Source organism: Trachymyrmex cornetzi, unplaced genomic scaffold, assembly GCF_001594075.2.
Source record: "Trachymyrmex cornetzi isolate Tcor2-1 unplaced genomic scaffold, Tcor1.1 scaffold83, whole genome shotgun sequence".
NCBI lineage: Eukaryota > Metazoa > Arthropoda > Insecta > Hymenoptera > Formicidae > Trachymyrmex > Trachymyrmex cornetzi.
This window is the reverse complement of record NW_017300169.1, coordinates 2,928,780-2,942,179: the sequence shown is the minus strand read 5'-3', so window position 1 is coordinate 2,942,179 and position 13,400 is coordinate 2,928,780. Positions and strand designations below refer to the sequence as shown.

The 13,400-nt window shown below is 33.0% G+C and overlaps 5 protein-coding genes across 7 annotated transcripts; 1 reads left to right on the top strand and 4 right to left on the bottom strand.

Annotated features, from left to right (window-relative positions):
- Nucleotides 1-387: 387 nt before the first annotated feature.
- LOC108768758 (transmembrane protein 185A) lies at nucleotides 388-2,500 on the bottom strand. Its single transcript, XM_018519318.1, has 6 exons — nucleotides 2,203-2,500; nucleotides 1,726-2,071; nucleotides 1,347-1,646; nucleotides 1,116-1,239; nucleotides 517-742; nucleotides 388-424 (listed from the first exon to the last, which is right to left on the bottom strand). The coding sequence occupies exons 1-5, from the start codon at nucleotides 2,238-2,240 to the stop codon at nucleotides 531-533; spliced, it is 1,020 nt and encodes a 339-aa protein (XP_018374820.1). The 5' UTR covers nucleotides 2,241-2,500; the 3' UTR covers nucleotides 388-424; nucleotides 517-530.
- Nucleotides 2,501-4,688: 2,188 nt separating this feature from the next.
- On the bottom strand, nucleotides 4,689-6,459 carry LOC108768898 (mpv17-like protein 2). Of its 3 annotated transcripts, none has more exons than XM_018519580.1 (5): nucleotides 6,011-6,459; nucleotides 5,741-5,874; nucleotides 5,234-5,667; nucleotides 4,964-5,089; nucleotides 4,689-4,854 (listed from the first exon to the last, which is right to left on the bottom strand). In XM_018519580.1, exons 2-5 carry the CDS (start codon nucleotides 5,766-5,768, stop codon nucleotides 4,837-4,839), a joined length of 606 nt encoding a protein of 201 aa, XP_018375082.1. In that variant the 5' UTR covers nucleotides 5,769-5,874; nucleotides 6,011-6,459; the 3' UTR covers nucleotides 4,689-4,836. The 3 variants fall into 3 exon arrangements, with proteins under 3 accessions (XP_018375082.1, XP_018375083.1, XP_018375081.1); XM_018519581.1 differs by having other exon boundaries at nucleotides 5,741-5,834; XM_018519579.1 differs by having other exon boundaries at nucleotides 5,741-6,459.
- Nucleotides 6,460-6,834: 375 nt separating this feature from the next.
- RpL37-1 (ribosomal protein L37-1) lies at nucleotides 6,835-7,967 on the bottom strand. The gene is made up of 4 exons (XM_018519582.1): nucleotides 7,882-7,967; nucleotides 7,375-7,510; nucleotides 7,173-7,257; nucleotides 6,835-6,963 (listed from the first exon to the last, which is right to left on the bottom strand). Exons 1-4 carry the CDS (start codon nucleotides 7,882-7,884, stop codon nucleotides 6,912-6,914), a joined length of 276 nt encoding a protein of 91 aa, XP_018375084.1. The 5' UTR covers nucleotides 7,885-7,967; the 3' UTR covers nucleotides 6,835-6,911.
- A 376-nt stretch (nucleotides 7,968-8,343) lies between these two features.
- eIF2Bgamma (eukaryotic translation initiation factor 2B subunit gamma) lies at nucleotides 8,344-11,073 on the bottom strand. Its single transcript, XM_018519577.1, has 5 exons — nucleotides 10,796-11,073; nucleotides 9,390-10,075; nucleotides 9,015-9,321; nucleotides 8,557-8,792; nucleotides 8,344-8,500 (listed from the first exon to the last, which is right to left on the bottom strand). The coding sequence occupies exons 2-5, from the start codon at nucleotides 10,064-10,066 to the stop codon at nucleotides 8,344-8,346; spliced, it is 1,377 nt and encodes a 458-aa protein (XP_018375079.1). The 5' UTR covers nucleotides 10,067-10,075; nucleotides 10,796-11,073.
- A 217-nt stretch (nucleotides 11,074-11,290) lies between these two features.
- Nucleotides 11,291-13,150, top strand: Trmt6 (tRNA methyltransferase 6 non-catalytic subunit). Its single transcript, XM_018519576.1, has 2 exons — nucleotides 11,291-11,463; nucleotides 11,544-13,150. The coding sequence occupies exon 2, from the start codon at nucleotides 11,608-11,610 to the stop codon at nucleotides 13,048-13,050; it is 1,443 nt and encodes a 480-aa protein (XP_018375078.1). The 5' UTR covers nucleotides 11,291-11,463; nucleotides 11,544-11,607; the 3' UTR covers nucleotides 13,051-13,150.
- The last annotated feature ends 250 nt before the right edge of the window (nucleotides 13,151-13,400 follow it).

The window sequence follows — 13,400 nt, the reverse complement described above, 5'->3', positions numbered from 1 at the left end:
TATTTCTACATTATAATATAATAAATGATCGGGCATTTAACATTACAATGTCCAACATTAACAGAAACATCACTTTTCTAATTTATAATTTGTCCAACCGCTCTTTTCATTTTTTGACGCTTTCTGGCAATGCTATTCTAGAGATGCGAGGTGCTCAGTCTTGTATCCCAGCCGACATATATATATATGTATATATGTATATATATATATATACACATCTGTGTAATTCGATCTCTGCTTAATAAGGCCTAGAATAAATAAAAGTAATGAAGGGAATAATATAAATAAATATAACAATATAACAATAATTATGCATATTTAGTATTTAAGATAAAAAGTATACCTGACTATTTTATAATATATATTTGGCCTCTGTTAAGTCAGTTGCATTAAAAATAACAATTTAAAAATAGCCGAGCTAACCCTGAAAGATAACAGAACGAAGAATTTTAAACATCGTCGATTACACACTGCTGTATGTAATATATTTCTCAAATATATCTTTGCAACAAATACCTGTTTTGAGCCAATCAGTCAGGCATGTCTATAGAAATTATAGGCACAACAGGTTTCATTAGGTCGATTTTCTTAATAAGTTTCTCGCTCTTGTCTGTAATCATTGGCTCAGATGGTGGTTGATCTCGTTCGTCTCTTGGTTGATAAGAAATATTACCATATTCTTGAAGCAATGGACATAAACCTAGCAGGAAGTGACAAAAGTCTTTTCTGATACCAAACCACCCTAAACAAAAAGTCCATCGTTCTTACATGCTAATAAATAAAATTAATAATAATAAAATAATCTTATACATGTATTATATCACACAAAAGAAAATAATAATATATCATTATTCTAGAGCAACTGAGCAAGCCTATTCAAAACTCAGCTCATGAGTTAAATGCTTCCACCTTCCTAATGTTTTGTCAAATGAGAGATAGAAAATAAAAAGAGTAAACGCTAGAGTTCTGCCTCGCAATTAGCTGCTCTAACGTCTATCTTTTTTTGTTTTCCATTTGTCTCGCTCAATGAGACGTGGGGAGCGTCTTAGTGCTAAATTTTGGACAGATTTGTTCTAGATTAATGTTAAATAATAATCTACAAGATTATGTCTTACATCTATTTCCGCCTTTTGCACCAAAAGACATAAAAATAAGAGTCATGTGCGATAGAAGAAGTGGCATTGCCACTGTTATATAATTTATTGAAATATCTCCATCTAATTTATTCGCTAGCAGTACCTAAAGCAGAATAATTTTTATCAAATAACACTATGAAAAGAGAATTAAAACAATTATAATTTATTTAATAAGACATGCACACACATGAAATGATATGCTAATTATACCTGAAATACTAAAATGGGAACAACGAGAAATGTATACGCCACCGCTGAGTGCAAAGAGGTCCGCCTCTGCCGGGCATTGATTTGTGGCGTTCTCAATAAAACAGCGGCGAATACTATCGCATATAAAACAGCTACCAACGATAAACAAAGAAGTGCCCATAGTGGTACGAACACAACTTCCCAGCTCCATGTTATAAAGCCGTCTAATCTCAAAGCCAAAAAGATAAATTGCAATACATTCACTGCACAAAAAAGTTCCAATTCAAACGATCGATCATGTTTTACAGCCCAAATGCAAACCTAAATCACAAGGATTAGAAAATGAAAGAACTCATCGATATATAACCACTAGTAGCAGTTTGAAGACATATTTACTTACCGCAATTGATACTATTGAGATAAAAATCAAAGGTATGAATACCAGAATCCATAAGTGCCTTTCGGATTCTAATTTGTCGCATACTAACAACTCGAACATCAACAAGATTAGATGCAACGCCAGAGTAATCAGCATTGCTTTATAATGTACATAGGCATCTCCTTCTAATCTCGCGTGAGGATGCCTCCACCAGACATAGCTTCCAACTATCGCTCCCAGGATCACCATGCCTTTCCAGAACCATATCGGACTGAATATCGACCAATAACTCCATTCAATGAAACCATCCAATCGAAGAGCGAATAGAGATGTGAATATCATCAAACATGTGTGTACCAGAAATTTACTAAAATTTAAAATTGATACTATATAATAGCTGTATAAGTATTTATATTCATACTTATATGAATAATTAATATGTCACAAAGGTGTCCACAATGAGTCACCGAGTGTTGTATTGAATAACACGGAAATTACCTCGGGTTGAAGTCTTGAAAAAGCGTTTGCAAATTCATAATTGTCGGAACGGTTATGTAGGCCAATTAAACGAAGAGAGCCTTCAGGTGTCTTGTCGAGTGGAGATGCATGCTATGTGGAGCGTGCCGACCTCATTTGCCACGGGTACCGTCACGGAAAGACGCAAACGATGCCTCGTGCATCTGTATTCACGAAAAAAATAAATCACTACTCGATATAACCAAAATTTCGAGCATACTGAAGTCAGCTAATAATCATCGGCTGTTCCAAGTTCCCCCACCGCTCTCTCCTTCCTTCCGGCCTCACACACTCACACTCTCACTCATACTCACAATTCGCTATTTATATCTATAGAAAGATTCTTCGACCAAATTCCGATTAACTTATTATTAGTAATTAATCAGATAATATAATAGCGATATTATTCTGTTAATAAAAATGGAATTATTAATTTTTTATTGTTTAACGTATGAAGAAAAAGGTTAGACAAAAAACTGTTATAAAGTTAGACATTTTGCTTTAGGCGATTTTATTGCCAGTTGAATTATAATCGCGCTGATTAAGTTAATTAACTTAATTGTCAATTAAGTGATACTGTTATTAGCAAGAAGTATCTATTAATTTTTTTTGTTAAGAACAATAAATCATGTAATTGAAATCTTGCCCTAGGCGATTGTATCATTTGAATTAATCGCAAACTATAATTTAATCAGAATTTAGTTCAAGTCGTCTTCTCTCATCATGCCTAATTTTTAGAAAGAGATATAAAGAGTAAATTGAACCGAGTTAAAGTTAATCTAAATACATTGGTGGAAACAATTATCAGTGCTCGTCCATTTAACAATTCGATAATGCCCCATTTTTTCACTTCCAGATAAGTTGCGGATAACTTTATCCAGGAGATATCTCCATTGTATTTTGAAAAATACTTCTAGGATAAAGTTATCTAGAGGTGAAGAAATTGGGCATAAAGTCGATCAATACGTCATCGTTAATATTTAATAATAAAAATCAAATGAAAAATCTTGAATAATAAATGCTTAATAAGTATGTTAAACTAATCTTAAAATTTTGTAGCCGCAGGTTAACGTTGTGTGTGAAGACAACGATTCGAAGATTATTGATGTAAGTACAAAGGATTTTTATATATTATTGTTATCGCGGTGAAAAATTCCCAATCACACTGACAATATCGCAGATAATCTATAGAAGATGGAAACTACAATTTATATATCATTACGGAAAACAGTGAGATAATAATAAGTGACAGCATAAGAGAGCATATATAGGATAAGTATGATCTTTTGTCTTGAGATAAATACGGCGTAAATAACTTGTGAAAGAAACAGGGATCTTCACGATTGCTCGCTATATATTGTACACATATCTTTATTTTACACAGAAAAAAAAAACTTTCTCTAAATAGTCTAAAATTATTCTCTCTAAATTCTTTGGAGTGGACTCTCAGTCTCGAAAGAAAGCGTCTCAGTTTTCAATCTTTAAGAGTTAGATTTCACTTTTTAGAGTGAGATTGACTAAATTAAAGTTTTAGAATGTTACAAAAACTGTATTTTAATTCCAGGACGCAGTCTTATTGGCAACAGAAAAAAACAGGCAAAACGCGAGTAACGGGAAGCATCAGCAAAACCTATTACAAAATTCTGTATTTCACAAGCAAAATATTTTCGTCAATTATTTTGTGTTGCACGACGGTGAATTTATTGTTTGTGTTTATATCCGTTAATCGTGTTTGCTCGTGACGACGTTCGACTGGAAGACCGTGTAATCCCACTGTCGCCAAATGCCAAACAAAAGCTGTCGAGCAAATAAATAAACTCAATGAGAGATTATTGCACGCGATAAGGCGATCTCATTGTGAATACGCGTTTTAGGATACGTGTCGTCGCGTGTCCGCAGACCAGTTCGATCGCTATTATTTCGCAATCGCACTCCGTATTATTCTTTCCACGTACGAATAATTTACAATTCAAATTCAAGTTTCAATGTCACCAATAAATTTCCGAGTTTTCCATCAGATTTTTTGTTTGTGTGTGAACATACGACGTATTATGAGGTAAGAGATATCTCGCAAAGAAATCTCATTCTGATCGCAGAAAAACGAATGTAATACCTTTAATAATTAGTGTCACAACGTAGTTTTGAATTTAGAATATTTCTCTACCAAGTAGTCACGATTTAAGATTAGCCAAGTAGAAGTTGTAGTTAATAATAAAATATTAAATTATTTTTTTAAAGAAAATCACCGCGAAATATAATTATAAAAAATAGCATCTCAACATTCTTATATTAATCGAATTTTAATTGTTATTGATAGTTTTTTGCACATATTGCAGGAACTGCAGTGGTTGATTACTCGTATTTATTTGTCATCCCGGTAAAAATCGTGGAAACGAACAAACAGATTGAATCGATAAGACATAGGAATGGGAAGATACAGTAATCTTACTCAGAAATTCTTTTCGACGATATTTTATTGAACATTGCGATACAGTTTATTAAAGATAGACAATATAATGCATGCTTCCTAATTATTATTTGCACAATCATATCTTTCGTTCAGACTATCCCAGACTAGCTTAGTTAGTTTGCGAAGAATTAGCCATGAGATTTTTATCATTCGTAGTGAACGTCCTGCGGATGAAATAAATAATTATTACTTCATTGCGATAGCTCATAATTTAAACAATAATAATTTATATTTGTTTGATTGTAACTTGATAAATATACAGGTAAAACTTACATATTTCATATATGATAGAAAAATGTCATAGACCATCGTCATAGCATTTATATAGAGTACCCGATAATGCAGAGGCACAAAGAAGAAATTAATGCATTGCGTAGGAGGCCAAAAGCAACAGTCGACCTAGCAGTATAATTTCAATAAGTTATTACGTACATTACATTTTAACAAGAAAACTTTCGATAGCAGCATTTTTTAACCTTAATTATTATACAAACTTGCTCTTTACAGTTATTGAAATATCGATTAACGAGTGTAATCCCGTACTTTCCACGTTTCGCCGAACTTTAGCTTTAGCTCTTTGCTGATCTCCTCGATTTTGCGATTCTCCAGAATCCCGAGGCCGACAAAAAATATCGTTAGGCACGTGGGACTCGCGATCGATTGGTCTAGAAAGGTTTTTTTGAGGACCGATTTTGCATTCCTGCCTGGCAAAATCTTGTCTAGAAGCATATAGAACCAATGATGAAACGGACCTTGAAGCAGTCCTACAATCATCATATTCCTGGTTCTCATGTAATCATGTCCGTACGTGCTGGAAATCGTCACCTTTTCATCTTCTGGTGACGCTGCCATAACGCTGCTCGGAAAGTATTTATGAGAACAATGCTTCTTCCAATGTTCGCTGCGCTGCTGGATCACATCTCCCGCTGCCATCATCAAGCCACAGCTCACAGTGTTGGTAACTAACAGATATTTACCTGCACAGCCAAAAATATAAATTTCAGACAATCGAGCGGCTATTATTTCTAAAAATAAAAGACGTATACTTACCAAACAATAGTTGACGTAGAACGCCCATTTGTACAGAATTGTACTATACAAATCTTGTGAAAATTCGTTTGGTATTGGAACAGATTTTATGTACCTATGTAGTAGAAACGTTAATTGATCCTTCCTTTGATCAGCTATTTGAATTATAAATATGTTTCCTTTCTTTAAATTTACTATCATTTAATTGAATGAATTATCTTTTTAATTCTTCGGTGTATGTAAAGACTTAGTATTAATTGATCTACTTTCTCTACCAAATTAATGACATACCTTATCTTTCCTTCGATCAACTATTTGAATTTTAAGTGCGCTCCGTTTTTTAAAATTATTTATTATTTAATCGAGAGAATCTTCTTAATTCTGCGGTGCTTATGGAGACGAAACGTTCGTTGAATATTGTTCCGTGGCATAACTTTCAAATTGGCAAGTTGAAGATCAACGGTCTTCGAGCGCAGTATCGGCAGATGCCTAGATGCACAATGAAGCTACACCAATCATCCGAGTTATCATTGTGCATCAAACGTACTGTTCGGCGAGATCGGAGGCTTACTAAATATACGGGACGCCGCGATAATTAAAAATTCCACGAAGATTGTACAAACGACACGTAGACAACACACCTTATCTTTCTGATCGCGCATGTCTTCAAATTTTCTTGTCAGATATGATATAACACATAAGAATACATACACAGATTTATCAGAAGTTCATGTTTACAAATACTATTTGATGTATTAATAGAGAAAAATAATTGGAGGGGAGAGCTAAGATAATGCAAGAGTGTACTTAATTTTAAGTTATATTACTTATTCAATATAATAAAAAAAGCCTTTTAGAGTCAACATAAGTTCTTAGCATATAGGAATTCAAGTTTATTTAATAAGACAAAATAAACAGTTAAATTTATCCTGTGTAAAATTCTATTCAAGAATGAAACTCTATACAAGAACCAGAAGTCTGGATAATGTAATAAAAAAGTGCATGAAACTCATAAATAGTTATATAGTTATAAGTACTTTATAGAAGTAAATAATTCAATAAATACGATGTTATTAGAATTATTGAATTATAAGGAATTCTCATTGAAGTGCTAATTTTGTGACTGGATTTTTTTTATTGATAGTCAAAATTACAACTTAATTAGACAATAAGACAAAGGGGAGTCAATGCATTACTTAGCTGCAACAGCTTTGTGTTTTGGTAAGCCTTCCCTGAATCCATTCCTGTAAACATGAATAAAATCGTTTATATGTATTGTATACATAAATTATGTACATGTAAATTATAAGAAAAATTAGATAATGTTTACACCTCTTATTTAATAAAAAGATTAAAAGTAAAAAACAAATAAATATTAAAAAATATATAGATTTTTAGTTTGTTTTAATTTTTGTTAGTTATCATATTTCTAACATAGTCATTTGTAGCTTACTTGAATTTACGGCGTACAATCTTAAGATGACGCATGCGGCCAGTACCAGTGGTCTTCCTCCTTTTCGCCTTGATTGACCAGTTATCTATAGTCGTCAAACATTAATTAATATTTCTATATTAACATTAAATATTTGATATTTGAATAAATATAATGGACAATCCTCTATGTAAACATGTTATATTATACAGCGGCAACTTACATGAACGCATTTTCTTAGCAGGATAGCCACATTGTGCACATTGTGACTTCTGGATATGATAGGAGCTACGTCCACATCTCCTGCACAATGTGTGTGTCTTATTACGCCGCTTACCAAAGCTGGATGTACCCTTCGTCTGTGAACATGAAGAAAAAACAGGAATGTAACATATGACTCCATGTTACAAATTTTAGAAAAAAAAAGATGGATCAATAATACGATATAAAGAAGAGTTATTTTAAACCATCTTTATAGATAAATAAATGAAAGATAAATATATTTCAGGGAATAAGTGATGTCAACGTGTTATCACGTAAACATTATTATAACATAACCTGTAAACCGGTATCATGTCACTATCATACGGAACATTTTTCTTTTGCTCGATATTATTTAATTATATCGGTTCTATGAAAATTCAGAACATTTTTTCCGCACCGATCAATTGACCGGCTATTAGGATCGCTGCAAAATAAATCGATTTAAATGACATAAATTCATGCTCACCATTTTAGATGAAAAAGTACCCCGAAAGAAAAGGCGATGTACCGTTCCGAATCCGAACGTTTCTTCGTTCAATCAGCATTCAACCAATAGGGAACGAGATGTTTTCAAACGACCTCTGCAGATGCCGATTGAAACTACCACGAAACTTTTACTCAGATGGTAATTCATTCAATAAAAAAATTAATAAATTTAATTCATTTCGTTTATTCAGTAAATTATATATTAAGTAACCGATAAGATTAAAAATTTATTTTCCAAAATAAAAAACAATTTAATTCTTTTGCAAAAAAATATCAATCTAAATATAAAATTATTGCATAATTTAGATATATGAACACTTCTTTGTAATCTAGATAGTGAATTACAAAAGGCAATTTTCTTGTTTATACATTAAAAATTTTTTACAAATAATATAATCTAATTATATATATTTACAATAATGTATACAAAATAAAAATTAAATTAAATTTCTATGAGTCTATCTGCATCAGTGAGTACTTCGTGAGAGTGTTGGCTACCAGATTTCACAATATGTTGTGCTCCAACTACGCAATTCTTTAATTCAGTGCCTTCCTCAATGGTACAACCATTACACAGTATGCAGTTGTGGATAACACATCTATAAAAAAAACTCGTAAAATATATTAGATAAATCATTTTAATATTTCGACTTACCTTTGCTTAATAGTTACATGTCCCATTATCACACTCTGAGATATTCTTGTCTTCGATTCTACGATGCTGTTAGGCCCAATATGATTATTTTTCAACGACGTTTTCTCTTCGATCAATGAATTATCACCTATGCGACATTCTTGCATCTGTGTACTGCGTACAGTCGCCATGCTCGAGATACATGGCAGCAATGGCAACTGATTAGTATTTTTATCATCATTCCACCATTCTGATATCTGTGTACAGAATATTTCTTAAATTACTTGATCCCTCAATTTATAATATATTAAAAGCATAAACATAATATATTAAAGCGTAAACATATTATTTGTGATTCATAATCTATGAAAGTAGACGACTTTTAATTGACAAGTCTCAAATTCTCATCTCTTAAATGTTTGGAATAATATATATTATTGCTTTGTTACAAAGATTTAAAATAAATAACATTACTCAACCTTAGCATTCGCAAGATGATACATTTGTATGGTATTTGCTCTAAGACCAAACTTTTCATTTGACACGTGGGCATAACATCGTATTACATCCCCATTATATGTATCCTCCAAATCGGTGCTATGATCGTTAAAGGCTGACATCTTTCTTATCAGCTCATCAAACGGTTTTTCCAATGCAAAATGAAAAATATCATCTTTCAAATCCATTTGTACCATAGATGTCTTATCATCTATGGACTGTTTAGGTCTAGACAATTGTTTACTGACTATATATGGCAGAACTTCACCTTTCAGCGTTGTTAAATTTCTGAAAAACATTTGTACATTTGATTAGATTTAGTCTCTTCAATGTTTCTTTCTAGTAAAATCACTCACTTGTTATATATCAAAAAATCTATCACCCATTTGTTAATAATATACAAATGTGCATCCATCAGTTTGGAGTGAATAGTGAAGCTAGCATGTTTTCTGAGCAGCCTCTGCGAAATGTTAATTGTTTCCTCGAAATCAGATGCAGAAGCCAAGAATACCAATCGACCTGTATTATTGTCAATGCCAATCAAATCTGTTTCTGGTTTCTGTTTGTTTTCTAAACCTGGCGTTACGAAGTCGTCTGGCATTTTAGGTATAGGCAACATCAAAGCAGTTACACTTGCATTGTGTTTTCTGTATAAATTCAGAATCTCCAATAAATCCACATTTGTGATCAAATCACAGGATATCACCAAGATATCCGTATATATTTTTTCATGAATGAGTCTGATAGAATCAGCTGTGCCAAGGTCCTCGGCTCCTGGAATTCCTACAAATTCTATTTTGATTTTCAGACCCAATTTATCCAACGACGCCAACACATCGGATTTGGTTGCTTCAGCGATAACAACAATCGCTTCTTTGAAGCCCGAACGCTCAAGAATTTGCAAAGGATACCAGATCATAGGAACGTTTGCGATCGGCAGTAGACATTTCGGCTGGCCTGCTGTGAGCTCTGTCATACGGGAGCCTTTTCCTCCAGCAAGCACAATGGCTTGAAATTCATTGTGGTAATTCATTTTCGTTTTCTGAAATCATTAAAACATGTGAAAGATTATTAAAAAAATTGTAAAGTTTTTATAATTTAAAAAAGATTGAAGATTTCGTTAAACATTAAAGATTTCGATTGCTTTTCTTTTAGGAGACACAGTCGACACAAGCATGCCATTCTAGTATGTTCATTTTGTGTTCTATATAAGTGTGCAATACATTAAAATGAAATTATAAAATTTTATTTTTGTTATTTATTATTATTTATGATTATATTCATTATATTATTAATTATGATCTATAAACATGATTATATTATATTATGATCTGATTCATATTTACAACACTCTTAGAATCATCTCGTTGTTTATCAAAATTAAACAAGGATAAATAAATAAATATAAGCAGAAATTAGACTAATAAAAAGAAATTAATTAAAAAAAAAATTTAATTTTTGATATATATCAAAGCAGAACTTGATGCTTAATAATATTTATATATAAGTTATGGCAAAAACATTTTTCAGTTTCATAAACTATGTACCGATTCAATTTGTCAAACTTGAAATTCTGTCTTCTGAAAGTAAAGCAGTTATGGGATACTTTGTATTTAGTGAAACAAGTCGACACAAACATCAGTCTATCTTTCTTGACACTCAATGAGTAACAAAGATAGAATAACACTTGTATCATCAAATAGAAAGCACCCTTTGTAATATACATTAAACTTATACCAAGCGTATGTAACAAACGTAATACCTATCACTCAATATAATATATTTTGAAGGTTAGTATTAGTAACAACTAATTACATTCAGGTTACTTTATTCCAAATACTTCAAATACATCACTGTGAAAACAAAAACATGACAGGAATATGCAGTTATATGAGTTGTATAACGTGAAAACGCAATTTTTAGAAGAATACAAGTCAAACGATTGCTTCGGATTAATCCAGTACTACAAGTTCACAACCCTACAACCAAACCATGTGCTCGCTCATTGCTTACCTAACCTAAAATTGACAGCGATGATATGAGTGGTAAGTGGTAACGACTTCAGTAGTAAGCGAATCAGCCAACTACATTTGAAAATACGATTAGCTTTTAAGGCCCGTCTACAATACACGGAGTAAGAAGTAAGAGTAAGAAATTGACCAATCACAGTCGAATGTGAGAAGAATAATCGACTGTGATTGGTCAATTTCTTACTCTTACTTCTTACTCCGTGTATTGTAGACGGGCCTTTAAAGTTTCTTAGCTACGGTTGATCAGTATGATCAATGCTAATGCGTCACAAACCCATAATGAAAGTAAAGTAGACTCATGATGCAAGTAGTACTTGCACAAACCTAACCCGAAAAAGATAAAAAATGGTAGATAATACATGTGGCAGTAGTTGAAGAGGGAGGGTGGAAACATTGAAAGGTGATATAATGCTTTCTCGCTCATAGAAAAATAATCTGGAAAAATTAATAATATAGTTAAAAAAAATGTATTAATTATAGGACCAGACATGCAAAGAATTCAAGAGAGTAAAAGGACCTAACCTGTAAAACAATTCAGGGTACAATGAGTGCTGTTGTCGAAGACACGTGCGAGTTGATGGAGGATGTGATCACAGTGGGCACCCACGTGATAGTCAAGAAACAGGACTTCAGCAAGATATACAAAGTGTCTGAAAATGGTATTCTAATGCTAGGGAAAAATCAAAGGGTGGAAATGCAGGAGATTATTGGCAAACTGTTCTGGAGCACTTTCGAGATGGTGCCCTTGCCAGGCAACAAGGGTACTTTTACCTTGAAACTGACAAATGAAATAGAGCCATGGAACGATTTAAAAGGCGAGCTGAGCGGTTGCGATAATCGTTCCATCACGGACGATGGTACATCCCAGCGGCTGTCGAAAGAGGAGATCCTGCAGTTGCAAGAAGCTGGTAAGACTGGCAAGGAAATAATTAGTAGCCTCATTGAGAACAGTAAATCTTTTTCTGCCAAAACGGAATATTCGCAGGAAAAGTACATCAAGAAAAAGAAAAACAAATATTTTAAGTTTCTGACAATACACAAGACATCTATATTGTTGTTGCACGAGGTATATTTCAAACGAAAACACGAGAAAATCGGAGGATTGAGAATGGACGCTCTGGCACAGATGCTGTCCTACAGTGATGTGCAATCTGATGGCTTGCACCTATTATACAGCAATGGATTTCAGGGATTGCCTGCAGCAGCTATGATCAATAGAATAGGTATGAACACTAGCGGTTACCTGATTAACCTGCATCCCGGTAACATGCCTCAAACTACATTCATTGAAGCCATGAATTTTCCACAAGAATTAAGAGACAGGCATCTCGCAGTGAATATTTATAGCTTCTTGAGATTACATTATCAAGGTGAATCAAGCATAATAGATAATATTTCTAAAAAGGTTGTTAATAAAGACACTGAAGAATCGCATGATACTGAAAAATCATCGGAAGAATCTGAGGGAGAAACCATGAATGATGAAGTATCCGACATGGAAGCTTCAGAGCTGGAGACTGAAACAAAAGAAAATGGTACGCTTCTCACAAGCGATACCGGGGAAGATAACAATATTTTGAAACGAAAACTCGAACCTGAAGAGCCCGAAATAGAAGCGGCGGAGCTGAAGAAACCGAAGAAATCTGTAAATAAATTGAAATGGTTGTTGGAAACAAAACGCGCTGTGGATTTAGTGAGTGGTACGAAAGCCCGTGGTTTAACAATCGTAGCAAAAGAGCATCCTTTACAAATTGCAAACGCGTTGCTGCCCTTCTTGGGAATCTCACGACCGTTTGTCATCTTCCATGCGCATCGGGAGCCCTTGCAGGAGACTTACATGGAACTCAAACAGAAACGCAATGTAATAAACATGAAATTGTTTACGAATTTTTTACGTTCGTATCAAGTATTGCCCAACAGGACACACCCCGATATCTTGACGAATGATACCGGTGGTTATATTTTAACAGGTTACTTAGTTGAGTAACACATAAAATATTTTTTACAAATTTTGACATGAAAATTTATCCGTTTAGACTCGTATACTCAATACCAATCAAATGCCAAAAAAAAATAAATAAATAAAACACGACATTAGATACAAATTTATAAACGGATTATAATTTTTTACACAAATATAACTCTACGTCGTACATATTTTTATGTTATTATTTTGGCCTCTAATGCATTATAACTTATTATAATAATCGCTCTTTTATCTTTTATATTTTTTACAATAATTATCTATAATTTTGAAAGACAATTGTATAAGGATCATAATAAGAATTTTTAATATCAGTAAATTTTTAAAAATATTCTTTTATTGCAGTTTTTTTT